General features: G+C 44.7%; 1 protein-coding gene across 1 annotated transcript in view; it reads right to left on the bottom strand.

Moving 5' to 3' along the window:
• LOC122927160 (protein unc-13 homolog A-like) overlaps nucleotides 1-20604 on the bottom strand; it is a 2447183-nt gene that overhangs the window by 1620314 nt on the left and 806265 nt on the right. Inside the window, 1 exon segment of the mRNA XM_044278759.1 lies at nucleotides 17781-17922. Coding sequence (XP_044134694.1) covers nucleotides 17781-17922 — 142 coding nt within the window.

Here is a 20604-nt window from a genome sequence, read left to right as displayed (position 1 = left end):
TTCTGCATTGAGGAGTGGGGTAAAATTTCCTCAGACCGATGTCGAAAACTGGTAGATGGCTACAAGAACCGTCTCACTGCAGTTATTTCAGCCAAAGGAGGTAACACTCGCTATTAGGGGCAAGGGTGTCCTATCTTTTTCCTCAGTTAGAATAGGCATTTTTGTAGAATGACATTTACAGAAGATCTTGAAAAGACTTTTCTTCAGTTTTCTTTGTTTAGTTGGATTACTTTAATCTCTCTGTATTGTTGAAACGGAGATGAAATAACCTTTTATTAAAAATGCTACAAAAAACCACATGCTTTCAAAGGGTGTCCTAATTTTTTCACATGACTGTATACCCATGCTAGGTGAGAGAAATATCTTGGCAAAAGACAACTTTTCCATTTTTTTTATACAAAGTTGGCATTTGACCAAGATATTAATCTCACCCAGCATGGGTATATGTAAAATGACACCCCAAAACACATTCCCCAGCTTGTCCTGAGTACGGCGATACCAGATGTGTAAACACTTTTGCGCATCTAGGCTGCAAAAGTGCCCAAATTCCTTTTAGGAGGGCATTTTTAGACATTTGGATCCCAGACTTATTCTCACGCTTTAGGGCCCCTAAAAAGCCAGGGCAGTATAAATACCCCAAATGTGACCCCACTTTGGAAAGAAGACACCCCAAGGTATTCAATGAGGGGCATAGAAATGTATTTTTTTGGCATAAGTTAGCGGAAATTGATTTTTTATTTTTTTTTCTCACAAAGTCTCACTTTCCGCTAACTTAGGACAAAAATTTAAATCTTTCATGGACTCAATATGCCCCTCAGCGAATACCTTTAGGTGTCTTCTTTCCAAAATGGGGTCAGTTGTGGGGTGTTTGTACTGCCCTGGCATTTGAGGGTCTCCGCAATCATTACATGTATGGCCAGCATTAGGAGTTTCTGCTATTCTCCTTATATTGAGCATACAGGTAATGAGATTTTTTTTTTCCATTCAGCCTCTGGGCTGAAAGAAAAAAATGAACGGCACAGATTTCTTCATTCGCATCGATCAATGTGGATGAAAAAATCTCTGCCAAAAAAAAAAAGGAGGGGAAAGGCGTCTGCCAGGACATAGGAGCTCCGCCCAACATCCATACCCACTTAGCTCGTATGCCCTGGCAAACCAGATTTCTCCATTCACATCAATCGATGTGGATGAATAAATCATTGCCGGGATTTTTTTATTTTTTTTTACATGCAAAGTGTTTGCCAAAGCATAGGAACGCCGCCTCCTCCTCAGCTCGTATGCCTCGGCAAACGTATCTGTTACTGCAGAGGAGAAAATCTCGTCTTGCAGCGCCGCATACACCGACTTGCGTGTAATCTGACAGCAGCGCAATGCTTCTGTCAGAATGCACATCAGTGCTGCAGCTATTCGATCGGTTGGTCCACCTGGAAGGTAAAAAAAGAAAAAAAAAAAAAAAGAAAAAACCAGGCCGCAACGCAATAATTTTATTAACTTTGGAACAGAACATGTAAACTTAAACTTTTTGAACTAAACATTAACGTGTTTGCTTACTGGTGTTTTTTTTTTTTTTTTTTTTACCTTTATAGAACAAACCTCTGTTTCCCCATGGGTCAATTTGCAAAGCAAAAATCGCCCAAAGATGTGGCGAAGTGCGTTATGCACTTTGTCCCAGGTGAAAGGAGACGTTTGCAGCAGCTGTGTGAGTGAATGGGCCCTAATAGCCCTGTGTGCCTGTCCTGGTGAGATGATCCCTATGCTAGGTGTACCTGTGTGTGGTACTTCCGGAAACACTCCCCTAAGCATAGGGCATGGTGGTCAGGACAGTCAGGACAGAAATAGCGGGTGTCACGCCTTATTCCACTCCTGCTACAGACACAACATCTTTTTCGGGGTGACGGCTGGGTTGAGGTACCAGCAACAACATTGGGGAAATGTCGCTCGTGTAGACTGCTAACTACACTGGTGGATGGGGCCACGGAACCTCCTGGATACAGGAGGTTCTCGATGATCTCTTCCTGAAATTTGAGGAAGGATCCAGTTCTCCCAGCCTTACTGTAGAGAACAAAACTATTATACAGAGCCAATTGAATTAAATAAACAGACACCTTCTTATACCAGCGCCTGGTTCTGCGGGAAACTAAATACGGAGACAACATCTGGTCATTGAAGTCCACCCCTCCCATGTGAAGGTTATAGTCGTGGACTGAGAGGGGCTTTTCAATGACACGGGTTGCTCACTCAATTTGTATTGTCGTGTCTGCGTGAATGGAGGAGAGCATGTAAACGTCACGCTTGTCTCTTCATTTCACCGCGAGCAGTTCTTCGTTACACAGTGCGGCCCTCTGCCCCCTTGCAAGACGGGTGCTAACGAGCCGTTGGGGGAAGCCCGCGCGACTAGTTCGCGCGGTACCACAGGCGCCAATCCGTTCTAGAAACAAATGCCTAAAGAGGGCCACACTTGTGTAGAAATTGTCCACATAAAGATGGTACCCCTTGCCGAATAAGGGTGACACCAAATCCCAGACTATCTTCCCACTGCTCCCAAGGTAGTCAGGGCAACCGACCGGCTCCAGGGTCTGATCTTTTCCCTCATAGACACGAAATTTGTGTGTATAGCCTGTGGCCCTTTCACAGAGCTTATACAATTTGACCCCATACCGGGCGCGATTGCTTGGGATGTATTGTTTGAAGCCAAGGCGCCCGGTAAAATGTATAAGGGACTCGTCTACGCAGATGTTTTGCTCTGGGGTATACATATCTGCAAATTTCAGGTTGAAATGGTCTATGAGGGGCCGAATTTTGTGGAGCTGGTCAAAAGCAGGGTGGCCTCTGGGACGGGAGGTGCTGTTATCACTAAAGCGCAGGAAACGCAGGATGGTCTCAAATCGTGTCCTGGACATAGCAGCAGAGAACATGGGCATGTGATGAATTGGGTTTGTGGACCAATATGACCGCAATTCATGCTTTTTAGTTAGACCCATGTTGAGGAGGAGGCCCAAAAAAGTTTTAATTTCGGAAACTTGGACTGGTTTCCACGGAAAGGCTGGGCATAAAAGCTTCCCGGATTAGCGGTTATAAATTGTGTGGCATACCGGTTTGTCTCTGCCACAACTAAATCTAAGAGCTCTGCAGTCAAGAAGAGCTCAAAAAATCCCAGGGCCGAACCGATCTGAGCTGTCTCAACACGAACTCCAGACTGGGCGGTGAAAGGGGGAACTACAGGTGCGGCTGAAGTTGGGGACTGCCAATCAGGGTTTGCCAGCACCTCTGGGATTCTAGGGGCTCTACGGGCACGTCTTTGCGGTGGCTGCGACGGGGTCACTACTGCACGCGCCACCGTACCAGCTTCAACTGCCCTTCTGGTGCTCGCTACTTCACCATGTTCTACGGCAGTGCTGGTACTAGGTCCAGGAAGGGCTGGGCTGCTGGTGTATGCCTCACCACGTAATCCGACAGCACCAGCCCCACTCTGCTGCTCTTGAAGCGGATCCTGCGCAACCTGCGGTCTAGCGACACGGGGCCGGGTACGCCTGGTGCTATCAGGGACCTCAGCCTCCTCGTCCGAACTTTGGGTCAGAGAGCCACTGCTTGCTTTCTACAGGTTCGTATTCTGACCCGCTAGATTCATCAGATGAGGGTTCCCATTCCTCTTCCGACTGGGTCAGAAGCCTGTAGGCCTCTTCAGAAGAATACCTCCTGTTTGACATGTGGGCAACTAAATTTAGGGGTATTCCCTGAGACTACCCAAGAAAAAAAAAAGCAAGCCTGTCTTACAAATGGGAGGCTAGCGAAGTACTGGAGGCCGCTGCGGTTGATAAAAAATATCAAAACAGATTTTTTTATCGCCGCAGTGCGTGTAAAGTGAATGTGCAGCGATCAAAAAAATAATAATTTTTTGGTCACTGCGGTGGGGCGGGTGTGGGCGAACGATCAGGCCTGATCGGGCAAACACTGCGTTTTGGGTGGAGGGAGAACTAAAGTGACACTAATACAATTATAGATCTGACCGTGATCAGTTTTGATCACTTCCAGATACTATAAAAGTACAAATGCTGATTAGCGATACGCTAATCAGCGAATAATGGACTGCGGTGCGGTGGGCTGGGCGCTAACTGATCCCTAAACTACCTAACCAAGGGGCCTAAACTATACCTAAAACCTAACGGTCAATACCAGTGAAAAAAAAAATGTGACAGTTTGCACTGATCACTTTTTTCCTTTTCACTAGTGATTGACAGGGGCAAGAAGGGGTGATCAAAGGGTTAATTGGGTGCTGGGAGGTGATCTGGGGGCTAAGTGTGGTGTTGGTGGGTACTCACAGTGATGTGTGCTCCTCTGCTTCTCTGCTGGAACCAACCGACCAAAAGAAGGAGCAGAGGAGCACAGCAGCCATATAACCCCATCATATTTACTAATATGATCTCCACGATCATTAGCCGGCAGGTTGCTGACGAAATACTTGGCGACGAAATGCCGGCCCGCGATGCACATGCGCGGGCCGGCTGTGACGAAATCTCGCGTCTCGCGAGATGACGCGCCGATGCGTCCAGGAGAAGTAAATCAACCACCTCCCGGACGCATCGGCACGTTAGGCGGTCGGGAGGTGGTTAAAGCAAATTTAGCAAGGGACAAAAAAGAACACCAATCCTCCTGATTCTCCGCCACAAAACAGCGCAGATATGTCTCCAGATTCTGATTGACGCGCTCTGTCTGGCCATTCGACTGCGAGTTGAAAGCAGAAGAGAATGACAACCGAACCCCCAAGCGAGAACAGAAAGCCTTCCAGAATCTGGAAACAAACTGCGTGCCCCTATCAGAGACTATGTCTGAAGGAATACCGTGCAATTTGACAATGTGATCAATAAATGCCTGCGCCAGCGTCTTAGCATTGGGCAAACCAGGAAAAGGGATGAAATGCACCATTTTGCTAAAACGGTCCACAGTCTTCCCCGAGGAACGAGGCAGGTCCGTTATGAAGTCATGGACAGATGTGTCCAAGGACGGGAAGGAATGGGTAAGGGAAGGAGAGGACCTGATGGCCGTGAATGAGGGACTTTGGTACAAGCGCAAGTCTCGCAGGCTGCCACAAAACCCTCAACCGACTTACGAAGCGCAGGCCACCAGAATCTCTGAGTGATGAGATCCACTGTGGCTCTTGCCCCCGGGTGCCCAGCAAGGACCGTATCGTGGTGTTCCTTAAAAATCTTGTGTCTTAAAGCGAGAGGCACAAACAACCTCCCAGGAGGACAAAGATCAGGAGCCTCTTACTGGGCTGCCTGCACCTCTGCCTCTAATTCAGGAAAAAGAGCAGAGACCACCACACCTTCAGCAAAAATGGGACCCGGGTCTTCAAAATTCCCACCTCCCGGAAAACAACGTGACAGGGCATTTGCCTTCACATTCTTAACCCCAGGGCAGAACGTGACAACAAAATTAAACCTTGAAAAGAACAAAGACCATCTGGCCTGTCTCGGGTTCAGACGCTTGGCTGACTCCAAGTAGGCCAGATTTTTATGGTCAGTAAACACGGTAATAGGGTGACTGGCTCCCTCTAGCCACTGGCGCCATTCCTCAAAAGCCAACTTGATGGCCAACAATTCCCTATCTCCCACATCGTAATTTCTCTCTGCTGAGGAGAGTTTCTTCGAGAAAAAGGCACACGGTCGCCATTTGGCAGGAGAGGAACCCTGAGACAAGACCGCACTCACACCCACCTCAGAAGCATCAACCTCAACGATGAAGGGTAGAGAAATATCAGGTTGTACCAAGATGGGAGCGGAAGCAAAACTCTCCTTGATATTAGAAAATGTCTTACGCGCCTCTACCGACCAGGAAGAAAAATCTACCCCCTTTCTGGTCATATCAGTGAGTGGTTTAACAATAGAGGAATAATTCAAAATAAACTTCCTGTAATAATTGGCAAAGCCCAAAAAACGCATCAGCGCCTTCTGATTCTCAGGAAGCTCCCACTCAAGCACAGCGCAGACCTTCTCGGGGTCCATGCGAAAACCAGAAGCGGAGAGAAGAAACCCCAGAAATTGAATTTCTGGAACCGCAAACACACATTTTTCCAGTTTCGCGTATAATTTATTCTCCCGCAGGATGAGCAAGACCTGACGTATGTGTTCCTTATAAGTTTTGAAATCAGGAGAAAAAATCAAAATGTCATCCAAATACACTAATACAAATTTTCCCATTAAATGATAAAAAATGCTGTTCACGAAATGCTGAAAAACGGCTGGGGCATTCATCAAACCAAAAGGCATAACCAAATTCTCAAAATGGCCCTCAGGGGTATTGAAGGCCGTCTTCCATTCGTCTCCTTCTCTGACCCTGACCAGGTTGTATACCCCTCTTAGATCTAATTTGGAAAATACTTTAGCCCCAACAATCTGGTTAAACAGGTCTGGGATCAAAGGAAGCGGATAAGGGTCACGAATAGTGATACTGTTCAGCTCCCTGAAATCCAGACAAGGTCTTAAAGAACCATCTTTTTTCTTAACAAAGAAAAAACCAGCGGCAACAGGTGACTTCGAGGGTCGTATGTGTCCTTTTCTCAGACTCTCAGAGATATAAGCACGCATAGCGACCCTTTCAGGTTGGGAAAGATTGTATAAATGAGATTTAGGCAGCTTGGCGCCTGTGATGAGATTAATAGGGCAATCGTACTCCCTGTGCGGGGGCAAATCCTGAACTCCACTCTCAGAGAAGCATCCAAAAATTCAGAGAGAAAAGGTGGTACAGTCTTAGTAGAAACCTCAGAAACAGATGTTGTGAGGCAATTCTCTCTGCAAAAGTCACTCCAACCATTTATTTGCCTCGCTTGCCAATCAATGGTGGGGTTATGTTTTGTGAGCCAGTGTAGCCCCAACACAAGAGGAGTAGGTAATCCGCTAAGGACGAAACATGACACATCCTTAACATGAGCATCACTCACAATTAAAAGAATATTGTGAACTATGCCCTTTAATTATTTCTGAGAAAGTGGAGCAGAATCAATAGCAAAAACAGGAATATCCTTTCCCAAAGTGCATACCTGGAAACCATGAGTTATCGCAAAATGATTATCAATGAGATTGACAGCTGCTCCACTATCTACAAAAATCTCACACAAAATGTTCTTGCTCTCTAGCGCCACCCTGGCAGGCAGGACAAAACGGGAACTACAAGCAAACAGAAAACCTCCAATTTCCGCCTCAACCCTGCCAATAGTAACAGATGGAACATTTTTAAAAGATTTTTTCCTTTTTGTTTCTTTATTATTCCCAGAAAATTGCCTGAATCTCCTAGAGGGACAAACATTTGCCAAATGATTTATACCTCCACAACAAAAACAAACCTTCCCATGCGGGCTGAATCTTCTATTGTCAGAGGCAATCAACCCCAGCTGCATGGGCTCCTGCTCAGAAGGGGCTGACAGCGACTGAGACCCCTGCGCACAGAATGAGACCGCTGCACTGTCCTGGGACTGAGTATGACAGGAAGGAGAGATCTCTCCTCTCTCTCTAGAACGCCTGTCAATACGAACGGCCTGAGACATAGAGTCCAAGGAGATAGGCCTCATGAAAAGCAAATGCATCTTTCAATCCCTCAGAAAGACCATGGCAAAATTGACTTCGGAGTGCAGCATCATTCCAGCCAGTATCAGCTGCCCATCTCCGAAATTCTGAGCAGTATATCTCTGCGGATTGTTTACCCTGGCATAACAGACGTAGTCTAGACTCAGCCAAAGCAACACGATCCGGATCATCATATATCTGACCCAGGGCTAAAAATAATTCATCCACTGAACGGAGGGGCCGTGCCCCCACCGGCAGCGAAAGGGCCCACGACTGAGCGCTACCCCTGAGCAGCGATATAATGATCCCCACCCTCCGTTCCTCATCACCAGAGGAATGGGGAAGAAGGCGAAAATGGAGTTTGCAAGCCTCTCTGAAACGCACAAAATTCTCACTACCCCCGGAGAACGTATCCGGGAGCGAGATCTTAGGCTCAGAACAAACTCCATGAACGCAAGCTGAACTGGTCACTAGAAACTGAGAAAGAGTCTTACAGAGATCAGCTACCTTCAATGAAAGACCCTGGAAGCGTTCAGTCAAAAGTGAAACCGGATCCATGCTTGAGACGGTTTTGGCGGTTTATAATGTCACGGATGGTGTACAGGAAACAAGACAATGCAAAATGAATATATGACTCACTGGATCCAAAACTAAGGAATAAAAGGGAGACCCCTGCATAAGACCTGGCACTCTCCCTGACTGCTCAGCCTATGCGAACACCCCAATGGTAGATGATCGCATATCATCGTAGCTCGACTATACAACACCTGAACGCCCTACTATAGTGAGGGGACACGACCACCGGCTCCCTACACTAGACACGGAGGGAGTCAGGGTCACCTGGGATCCAGCAAACAGAAAATCACAAATGAATGTACAACACTTATCTTGTAGAAGACTGGGAAATAGGATCAGCATGCACACACACTCCAAGAAGTTGTATAAACCGCACACTAATGCATTATGGGGAGGAATTTAAAGGAATGCAATCAGTCCAACTACATGACAGCTGAGAGAGGCTAACAAGATGAGGAACTGAAAGCCAAAACAAAGAAAGCTCAAGGAGGAAGTTCTGAAAGGCATCTGTCAGAGCTTCTCAGATGTCTGTAAAGCAACACTGGAAAATGCAGCGCTCTTCCACAGGAAGCCAGGAGCCCGGACCTCGCCCTGAACCTTGGGCGCACAACGATCCCAAAAGAAAGAAAGAAAGATAGATGGTCCAGCTTCACTGAAAAATACTTGAGGCTTTATTCAATCCCATGCAGATAAAAACCAACATACAATGCAAAAGCACTCACGATTGAGCAACTTTTTCTTGTGATCACCGCCTCTGTTTGGTCTGTTAACCCTTTCCACTCCTTGTACTGACATGCTGTCTGTATTACCATCATGAACCGCAGCAAAATGCAAGCTAGCAGCAGAAACATTTTTTATTTTAGCATGAGGTACATCAGAGATGTGACGGAAAATTCGAATTTTCAAACAGTTGGATGTGCACCCGACGTACTGTAAATTACACAGAGAGCATGTTATGCAATATACCACATATGTGGTGTTGCAATTGATGTATTGCTGAATATTATGAGTGGTGTGGTTACTTGTAGACACAATATGCGAGCCCATCCTCATATATGAGCAACATGTACATCTTTTATGCCCACATTTAAAATTAGCTATGTTTCTCAGCCAAGTAGGCTGGGAACCAGGTTTGTCCTGGTATAGAGAGGGGCTCACCATTAGTGATGAGCGGCAGGTGCCATATTCGATTTCGACGAAATTCGCGAATATTCAATAGAATATTCGTTTTATATTCGTCAAAATCGAATATTCGTCATTATTCTTGTTATCGCGATTAATATGCGATTTAAATAATCACGTATTGCGATTGTAACTTAAAGGCTACTCTCCTATTGAAATAGCAATGCGATTAATTCAAGTTATAAAAATCGAACTTCGATTTTAACTTAGCACTGCTATATTCCATATTTGTTAATTCTAGCCTAATATAGAATATAGCAGTGCTGCTAAGTTAAAATCGAAATTCGACTTTTATAACTTGAATTATTCGCATTGCTATTTCAATAGGAGAGTAGCCTTTAAGTTAAAATCAAAATTCGATTATTATAACTTGAAATAATCGAATTGCGATTTCAACGTAATTCTCAAATCCGACAGTACATTCTAGTATATGGAGATGTTCCCATGGTGATGGGGACGCTCCATGAGCATGGAAGTCGGCAGAAGCGGCAACGGGCACTGACTGGAGCAGCTAGGAAGCCAGGAATCCAAAGGACAGGTAAGAACAACTTTAGGGAAGTGGGAAAGAAAAAAATATAACAAAAAAAAAAAACAAATATTCGAAATATCGAATTTATATCGCTATATTCTAAATATTCGCTGATTAGCGAAGTGCCGATATTCGCGAAAAAAATTCGATATTCGAATATTCGCACTCAACACTACTCACCATATTTGCTAAAGTAACAGCACGTCGGGCAACACATCTAACACCGCTTTTTACAACGTCACCCCACGCTTGGTCATATTTGAGAAGATGAAGATGTCTTTTGACGATGTTACATATTTGTGAATATTCACAACTATAACTTGTGGAGAAAGTAACTTGCTTCTCTTTATGACCAGGCCTGGGCATTTTGTTGGGAAAGATTAAATTATCCCGAGACATGGTAGAAACCATATTCTTTGATCGGTTTAAAAGTCTGCTGGGATAATTCCTGGCTAGGAGACGAGTGGTGACAGTATTCATTTCTTCAATGCAAGTTTCACTAGAGGAACAATTGCGCAAAGCGTGAATGTATTCGCCCCTAGGGATATTATAGACAGTGTGTGCAGGATGACAGGATCCTGCATGTAGGATGGTATTTCCTGCGGTTTCCTTTCTGTGCGTACGACTGTGTACACGGCCATCCCCCACGACCCCCACTAAACACAAATCCAAAAAGGATATTAGAGTCTTATGAGAGTTTAAAGAAAAACGTAAATTACAATTGTTAGCATTGAGGAAGGATCCGAATGATGGTACGGCCGCCACATCGCCCGACCAAACCAAGAGCAGGTCATCAATGTAGCGACCATACCACCGGACGGATCCACTCCATGGGTTGGAATCGGAGAAAAGAAAATGATGTTCCCACCATGCCATATAAATGTTTGCAAGCGATGGTGAGAAACGGGCCCCCATAGAGACTCCTCTGCATTGGAGAAAAAATCTCCCATGGAACATAAAATAGTTGTGTTGCATAAGAAATAATACAACTTTGCAGAGGAAATCTCTAAAGGGTAATGAGAAATTAGAATACAAACTCGAAAAACCAACCCAAAGAGATAATAGCAAGATCCTGGGGGATAGCCGTGTACAGGGAAGCAAAATCAGCCGAAATCCCCCCAAAAAATCAGAGGACCACTGGAAGAAATGAAATGCCTGCAAGACCGAGGTAGTATCCTGCAAAAAAACAGGAATACATTGTACTAGTGGCTGCAACATGCTGTCCACCCAGGACGACAAATTTTCCAAAAAAGACCCAATACCCAAAACTATAGGGCGCATGGGGGGAGGGAATCCCTCTTTATGTATCTTGGGGAGGGAATGGAAGATGGGGACCACTGGATAAGAGACAAAAATATAATCAAATTGTTTTTGGTCCGGCGCATACGTCGGATCTTGTGAAGTCCGGTACAGTAAGCGCCGCCCAGCTCATCAATATTCACTTCGCTGGGCGGCGCTTACTGTCCCTGACTTCACAAGATCCGGCGCATGCGCAGGGCACTGTTCAGCGCAGCGCTTCAGAGCGGGGACCGCAGAAGCCGCCCAGCAAACTGAATATTCATGAGCTGGGCGGCGCTTCAAAGCGGCAGTTGGGGGAGGCTGGCTGGGCGCAAGAGAGGTGAAACGCCGCCCCTTGGGCAGATTGAAGACCGTTGGAGCAAGTTATAAAACTTAAAGTTTACTGTATGTATAATGTGGACAGGGGGGATACTTATATGATTGTAATACCCATTACAAGACCTGTAGTGCCATATATATACCTCAATATGCTTATTGGCCCTGTCAGTGTCCCTTTAATGTGAATTAAACTGTCCTCCATTGTATTTAAACTATGTTGGAGTTTCTGATCCAATTCTATGAATGTCTCAGTATTAGCCAGAGGGGTTATCAATTCCTGTGTAACCTTGATTTCCTCACGCAAGGTGGATAGTGATTGTTCCTCATGAGAAATAATAAGTTCCATAAGTTTAAATGAACAGTCAGATAAAATAAGTTGCCACTTGCTGGTGAAGTCATCAGAGTAGATGGTAGTAGGTTTTTTCCGTAGGCGCAAGCCACGCGGTATCATCTGTTTGTCCAGATACTTTGTTAGGCTGGTTAGATCCCACCAGGTTCTCATCTCCTTGGTAAGCAATTTTTCCAAGGATGACATTTGGATCCTCAAATTCAGAGTATCCTGCATATCTTTGTTATCCATATCAAATATAGTATTTATTTTAAGCAATCTGTCTTGGCAATCGTCAATTGCTTTAAGTGAAGAATGCTGCATTTTAGCTTAGTTGGTATTATAAAATTCTGCTGCACATAGAGGGATATAGTTCGCCTAGTAAATCTCCTTGGGAGCACTGACCTGGTTAAAACAGACTGTAAAGCAACACTGGAAAATGCCGCACTCTTCCACAGGAAGCCAGGAGCCCGGACCTCGCCCTGAACCTTGGGACAACGGATCCCAAAAGAAAGAAAGATGGTCCAGCTTCACTGAAAAATACTTGACGTTGTAAAAAGCGGTGTTAGATGTGTTGCCCGACGTGCTGTTACTTTAGCAAATATGGTGAGCCCCTCTCTATACCAGACAAAAACACAGAAATATAGTGGCAAATCTGGGGGAGCTGCTCAACCCCTAACACTGTAGCGTGTTTTTCATTGGGGGAGCAGTCCCACCGCATGTGGACCGCAGCAAACGACTATCCCCAGCAAAAAATATTTTGCATACGGTGGAGGATGTCGGCGCGGTCCACATGCACCACAAAGGCATCCTACACAAAACGGAGCATTGTGCGGATGAAAATATAATCATAAATCACAGAAGAAATGCACCAAACGGATATGCCACTGACTATACTGGCTAGTCATAAATGCAGATATTAAAAGCTGAGACTTTCGCCAATATATTCCTGTCAGGAAGATATCGGAGCCCACATGCACCACGTCACGGCTCTCAGCATGGCAAGGGGTCCTACCACTACGCTACCTATGGTGTGAAAAAGGTCTGAAGGTGATGTAATCCAGCTCACAGCCAAGCTTCCACACAACCGCCTAGCAGGACAACTAGTGCAATGTGAACAAAGCCAGACTGTAAGCCACACCCACATCAGACCATGTGATGGAGGCTACCAGGTGCAAAGGAGAGTGTTTAAATGCCAGGTAAAGGCACATACACTACATATAAAACAAGACAAAAACACAGAAATATAGTGGCAAATCTGGGGGAGCTGCTCAACCCCTAACACTGTAGCGTGTTTTTCATTGGGGGAGCAGTCCCACCGCATGTGGACCGCAGCAAACGACTATCCCCAGCAAAAAATATTTTGCATACGGTGGAGGATGTCGGCGCGGTCCACATGCACCACAAAGGCATCCTACACAAAACGGAGCATTGTGCGGATGAAAATATAATCATAAATCACAGAAGAAATGCACCAAACGGATATGCCACTGACTATACTGGCTAGTCATAAATGCAGATATTAAAAGCTGAGACTTTCGCCAATATATTCCTGTCAGGAAGATATCGGAGCCCACATGCACCACGTCACGGCTCTCAGCATGGCAAGGGGTCCTACCACTACGCTACCTATGGTGTGAACAAGGTCTGAAGGTGATGTAATCCAGCTCACAGCCAAGCTTCCACACAACCGCCTAGCAGGACAACTAGTGCAATGTGAACAAAGCCAGACTGTAAGCCACACCCATATCAGACCATGTGATGGAGGCTACCAGGTGCACAGGAGAGTGTTTAAATGCCAGGTAAAGGCACATACACTACATATAAAACAAGACAAAAACACAGAAATATAGTGGCAAATCTGGGGGAGCTGCTCAACCCCTAACACTGTAGCGTGTTTTTCATTGGGGGAGCAGTCCCACCGCATGTGGACCACAGCAAATGACTATCCCCAGCAAAAAATATTTTGCATACGGTGGAGGATGTCGGCGCGGTCCACATGCACCACAAAGGCATCCTACACAAAACGGAGCATTGTGCGGATGAAAATATAATCATAAATCACAGAAGAAATGCACCACACGGATATGCCACTGACTATACTGGCTAGTCATAAATGCAGATATTAAAAGCTGAGACTTTCGCCAATATATTCCTGTCAGGAAGATATCGGAGCCCACATGCACCACGTCACGGCTCTCAGCATGGCAAGGGGTCCTACCACTACGCTACCTATGGTGTGAACAAGGTCTGAAGGTGATGTAATCCAGCTCACAGCCAAGCTTCCACACAACCGCCTAGCAGGACAACTAGTGCAATGTGAACAAAGCCAGACTGTAAGCCACACCCACATCAGACCATGTGATGGAGGCTACCAGGTGCAAAGGAGAGTGTTTAAATGCCAGGTAAAGGCACATACACTACATATAAAACAAGACAAAAACACAGAAATATAGTGGCAAATCTGGGGGAGCTGCTCAACCCCTAACACTGTAGCGTGTTTTTCATTGGGGGAGCAGTCCCACCGCATGTGGACCGCAGCAAACGACTATCCCCAGCAAAAAATATTTTGCATACGGTGGAGGATGTCGGCGCGGTCCACATGCACCACATAGCTAATTTTAAATGTGGGCATAAAAGATGTACATGTTGCTCATATATGAGGATGGGCTCGCATATTGTGTCTACAAGTAACCACACCACTCATACTATTCAGCAATACATCAATTGCAACACCACATATGTGGTATATTGCATAACATGCTCTCTGTGTAATTTACAGTACGTCGGGTGCACATCCAACTGTTTGAAAATTCGAATTTTCCGTCACATCTCTGATGTACCTCATGCTAAAATAAAAAATGTTTCTGCCGCTAGCTTGCATTTTGCTGCGGTTCATGATGGTAATACAGACAGCATGACAGTACAAGGAGTGGAAAGGGTTAACAGACCAAACAGAGGCGGTGATCACAAGAAAAAGTTGCTCAATCGTGAGTGCTTTTGGATTTTCAAATTAGGCTCACGGATACCATCAAGACTGAATAGGCGTCATGATACTATTCTACATTACTAATATGTTTACTCCTCTTCCTTTTTATCATTGCAATTTGTAAAATCATGACTAAGGATCCGCATCTACAGTGATCCGAAACCGGTCGATTTTCTGCATTGCTGTATGTTGGTTTTTATCTGCATGGGATTGAATAAAGCCTCAAGTATTTTTCAGTGAAGCTGGACCATCTTTCTTTCATTCTCAGATGTCTGGTTGTGACAGGAGGGTGCTGATACAGAGGATGAGGAGGGTACAGAAGCGGAAGGCTGAGAGAGCTAATCAACCAACTCTGGTGCGTCTTTTGACGTAATTGCACACACCTTCTCCAACTTCCCACTTAGGCTCCAGCCTGGTGCACCTGCCTGACCCCTACCACCCCTGCTGAATGACCTGCCTCTTCCTCTGCCTGTCATTTTCAAAATGACCCTGTGAAGTCCCTATAGAAGAGCAGTATTTGTGGAAGCAGGTATATAGAACCTCTTAATGATTATTTTCTATTAGCAGGCATATCAAACCCCTTAATAAGCTTTTTTGGGGGGCAACAGGTATATCACACCAGTAATTAGTTGTTCCAATAGCATTTGTCTCGCTGTATAGCTGCGGTATCTCAGCAGAACTGCACACAACTGCTGCAAAGTACAAATTCACTATATAGAAATTATATTATAGGTATATCACCCCCCCCCCCCCCCTCCCCGCCTCAAACAGTTTTTTGGGGGGGAAACTGGTATATAACATCAGTTGCAATTAGTTGCTCCAATAGCGCTTGTCCCTCTGTATAGCTGTGGTATCTCAGCAGAACCCCACACATAGAAATTATATTATAGGTACCCCTGCCTTTTTTTTGGGGGGGGGGGGGGCAACTGGTATATCACACCAGTTGCAAATAATTGTTCCATCACACCCCTGCCTCAATCAGTTTTTTGGGGGGGCAACTGGTATGCAATTAGTTGTTCCAATAGCGTTTGTCCCTCTGTATAGCTGCGGTATCTCAGCAGAACCGCACACAACTGCTGCACAATACAAATGCCCTATATAGAAATTATATTATAGGTATATCACACCCCTGCCTCAATCAGTTTTTTGGGGGGCAACTGATATATCACACCAGTTGCAATTAGTTATTCCAATAGCGTTTGTCCCTCTATATCGCTGAATTATCGCAGAAGAACTGCACACAACTGCTGCACAATACAAATGCACTGTAATATACTTTCTACAGTATTTTAGAAAGTATATTATAAGTATATCACACCCATCAGTATGTCACACCTATCGATAGCACACCTATTCCAGTCCTTAAAAGGACTTTTGTGGCCCTATTAACTAGCGTTTGGTGTTCCTAACAGTCTGTCCCTGCTCTACACAGCAACCTCTCCCTACACTGGCAAAAGGCTGAATGTAAAATGGCGGCCAGATCGAGTTTATTTATAGGGTAGGGGTGTGTCCATGTGCTGAAACTTCTCAATTGGCTGTCTTGTCCCACCTGATGGATGAGTCATGGGTCAAAGTTTGGCGCAATGCAAAATAATATGGCGCCGGCGGACATCGCCATATGTTTACATGTTCGACGAATCGCGAACGAGCAAAGTTAGCCACTAAACGACTGCCAGGCGAACCGCAAGGCCATCTCTATTTGAGGATAAATTTATTATAAAGTAATATTTAAGTATTTTCATTTTCTTAGTTCCCAGAGAACCCCTTTAATGGTTAATCTTCGTCTCACTCCCCTTTTCTAAAATTCACATTCCCACCCATCCTTTGGTTAAATTTAATGGACTTAACAATATCATTAATCACTAATAATTTAGAGCTAAAGAGACATCACTAATATTAAAAGTTAGATACTAATTAGAACGTTTTGCCTCACTTCTTCATCTGGGTTTCTCACATCCCCAATTCTGGGTCTGTATCCTAATTCACTTGTCACACTGGTGTGTTGTTACTTATACTATACTTTATGATGGGTTTTTAAGGTGTGACCTTGCTCTGTTATAGGCTTAGGCTACTTTCACACTAGCGTTCTGCTGTCCGCTCGTGAGCTCCGTTTGAAGGAGCTCACGAGCGGAGCAGAACGCTTCCGTCCAGCCCTGATGCAGTCTGAATGGATGCGGATCCGCTCAGACTGCATCAGTCTGACGGCGTTCAGCCTCCGCTCCGCCCGCCTCCGCACGGCCAGGCGGACAGCTGAACGTGCGGAGGCATGCGGATCCGTCCAGACTTACAATGTAAGTCAATGGGAACGGATCCGCTTGAAGATGACACCATATGGCTCAATCTTCAAGCGGATCCGTCCCCCATTGACTTTACATTGAAAGTCTGAACGGATCCGCTCAGGCTACTTTCGCACTTAGAAATTTTTCTAAGTTATTAATGCAGACGGATCCGTACTGAACGGAGCCTCCGTCTGCATTAATATGATCGGATCCGTTCAGAACGGATCCGATCAAACGCAAGTGTGAAAGTAGCCTTACTTGGCATTTAGTCTCCTTCACTTGAGGCGTAGACTATAGCTTATATATGTCATTTTCCTTTTTTTATTTTTGTCAAGCAAATAACCCATATGATTCCATCCTTGTTCTTGGAAGTGTAGGAGACAAATACAGATCTTGAGTTCTATGGGGGAGTTCTGTCCATATTGTAAGTCTGTACTGCATATTTTATCATTTTAATATGTATACTTCATCATTTAATAAAGGATGAATTTATATTTGATGTGTGGTTTGGTAGTTTTGGCGGTTTATGCATTTGCATAAACACATTAGTCTCTATATCGGTGCTTGATGTTTTTACTGAACATATTGCAAACAGCAATGTGCACAAAATTTTGTCTGCACTTTTGTCATATTTCAGAGCATTTATATGACTATGTCCTTAGTTCTTAGTTCAGTGGATTATAGGCTCCTGCCACACAAAATAGTGAAAAGACACACTCACAAGTGGAAATTTTCCTCCCAAACAGGGTTAAGGTTTCCATAGATGGTCTTGGTTCTTTTCTTTGTTTTTCCAACCTGTACAGTAACATAGGGATCACTGGAGCCTGTCTTATCCTTGGCCTGTAGACCCTGTGCACACACCACTGCAAGACAGTAAAGCATAGTTTTAAAGCTGAAACAATGATTAAATGGATGATTTAATAAATGATTTTTGATAATGTGAAAAGAACAGAATCATTAAATCTGTGATATTAAATCACTCACTGATTTCCATAACAAATGGGGCTCTGTGAAGCACTTATACCCCTTTGCCACTGCTTAGATTACTGTTACTAGAAATTTGATACAACTTTCTATAAGGCTAGGTTAAATTTTGCATTCACATTTCTGGTTCAGGAACAGAATACCAAAAATTACAAAAGTTCTAGATCAGTCACATGACAGACACCAATGGTCCTATGAACCTCATTAACCAAAAACAGTTTCCATCAGTATTTGTCACGGAGTCCATGATTTAATCAGAAAAAAAACTGTGTTGCATGAGGCACAATCTTTTCTTTATAACAGAACCTGCAACAAAGCTTCCAATGCAAATGTAAATAGCCTACACTTACACTAAGTTTAATGATAGATTTGAATGAGGGTTTAAAGCTGTTTTACCATTATTGCAGTTTAATTGTTCTTATGTCTGCTGTGAATGTACAGTTGGCTGTGCATGTCTCTCTATCCACTTCCATGGGACTTCTAAAAATAACTGAGCAAGCTTTCTTGGCTATTTTCAGTACTTCCATATAAATGAATGCAGAGAGACATGCATGCAAAACCATTCTATTCACATCAACCATGTGAGACCTGTACCCATTGGACATTTATGGCAAGTCTTCAGATGGAAATTACCATTAAATAAAAAATAAAAAACTTAAATACAAATCATGATGGCTTCCTTTTAAAGGGGTATTTTTATTTAGATTTATTTTTATACCTTTTGTCTAGATTATTGCTGTTGCAATGATAATGTATGTAAAGTGCTGCAAAATATGGCAGTGCTATGTAAGTGAGTAAAATAAATGAATAAGTATGCATGATTGCTTTGGTGCTCCCAACAGTTTTTTTTATTTACTCTTAGAATGTCCACTTAATATGTTTGAAGCTGTTTAATCACTTTTAATTGAATGAGACATTTTATATTTGTATGCTGCAGCACTGGAGCGGTGTGTGGGGGGGGGGGGATCTGTGGATGACAGTTTTATGGGGGACATCTGTGGATGGCACTGTTAAGGGCTGGGGGGTCTGTGGATTGCACTGTGATGGGGTGGGGGGGGGGTCTGTGGATGGCACATATATAACAGTGCCACCCACAGATCCCCCATTACATTGCCACCCACAGATTCCTCCATGACAGTGTCATTCACAGATCCCCCTTTAACAGTGCCATTCACAGATCCCCCTGTAACAGTGTCAGCCACAGATCCCCCTGTAACAGTGTCAGCCACAGATCCCCCTGTAACAGTGTCAGCCACAGATCCCCCTGTAACAGTGTCAGCCACAGATCCCCCTGTAACAGTGTCAGCCACAGATCCCCCTGTAACAGTGTCAGCCACAGATCCCCCCTGTAACAGTGTCAGCCACAGATCCCCCCTGTAACAGTGTCAGCCACAGATTCCCCCTGTAACAGTGTCAGCCACAGATCCCCCCTGTAACAGTGTCAGCCACAGATCCCCCCGTAACAGTGTCAGCCACAGATCCCCCCTGTAACAGTGTCCATCACAGATCCCCCCATAACAGTGCGTCATCCACAGATCCCCCCATAATAGTGCGTCATCCACAGATCCCCCCATAACAGTGCGTCATCCACAGATCTCCCCATAAAAGTGCGTCATCCACAGATTCCCCCATAACAGTGCCTTCCCCAGATCTCCCCATAACAGTGTCCTTCACAGATCCCCCATAATAGTGCCATCCACAGATCCCCAGTAATAGTGCCATCCACAGACCACCATTAGTTCCAAACCCACCAAAAGCACACCTTTTGGTTAAAAATATTTTTTTTCCTTATTTTCTTCTTCAAAAACCTATTCGCTCTTATAGGGCAAAAAACATGGTACTTCCATTCATCCTTGCCTCTGTACTGAAAGTGCCATCCGATATAAACAGCTTTGGGATGTATTAAGTTGATATATAACTACTTCTCCTCTTCTTTTCTTTTGGGGTGAGTTTGCGGCTTGATACAACCAGTTTCAGGGTGCATTTATTTCATATATATAAGTACTTCCATTCATCCTTGCTTCTGGGGTGAAACTGCAGTTTTAAACAACTAGTTCTGGGGTGTATTTAGTTGATATATAACTACTTCCATTAATCCTTGTTTCTGTACTGAAAGTGCAATCTGATACAACCAGTTTTGGGGTGTATTTATTTATATAACTACTTCCATTTACCCTTTCTTATGGGGTGAATTTGTGTCCTGATACACCCCAAAACTGGTTGTATTTATTTTAACCCCTTCCAGAGACATGACGTACTATTACGTCATGGAAGCCACTGCATTCCTGCAATTTGACGTAATAATACGTCATGGTGATCGGGTGTGCACCGGAGCGGTGCGTGATCACTGAAGGGGCCCGGCATTCCCTGGTTTATCCGGCGGCATCACTGTAACAGCCGATGCCGGTGGATTATCGCCTTCTATGCCGTGGTCCGTGCTGATAGCGACATAGAAGGGGTTTGTGTTGGGTGAGGGAGCGCATAGAGTCCCCGCACTGCTGTGACGGGGACTCGATGTGTCAGAAGGCAGCCGAATGCCGTGCAGAGGCTGCCCAATGTAG

Source organism: Bufo gargarizans, chromosome 1, assembly GCF_014858855.1.
Source record: "Bufo gargarizans isolate SCDJY-AF-19 chromosome 1, ASM1485885v1, whole genome shotgun sequence".
Lineage (NCBI taxonomy): Eukaryota > Metazoa > Chordata > Amphibia > Anura > Bufonidae > Bufo > Bufo gargarizans.
The sequence above is the reverse complement of the archived record's forward strand: the minus strand, read 5'-3'. Positions and strand labels throughout refer to the sequence as shown.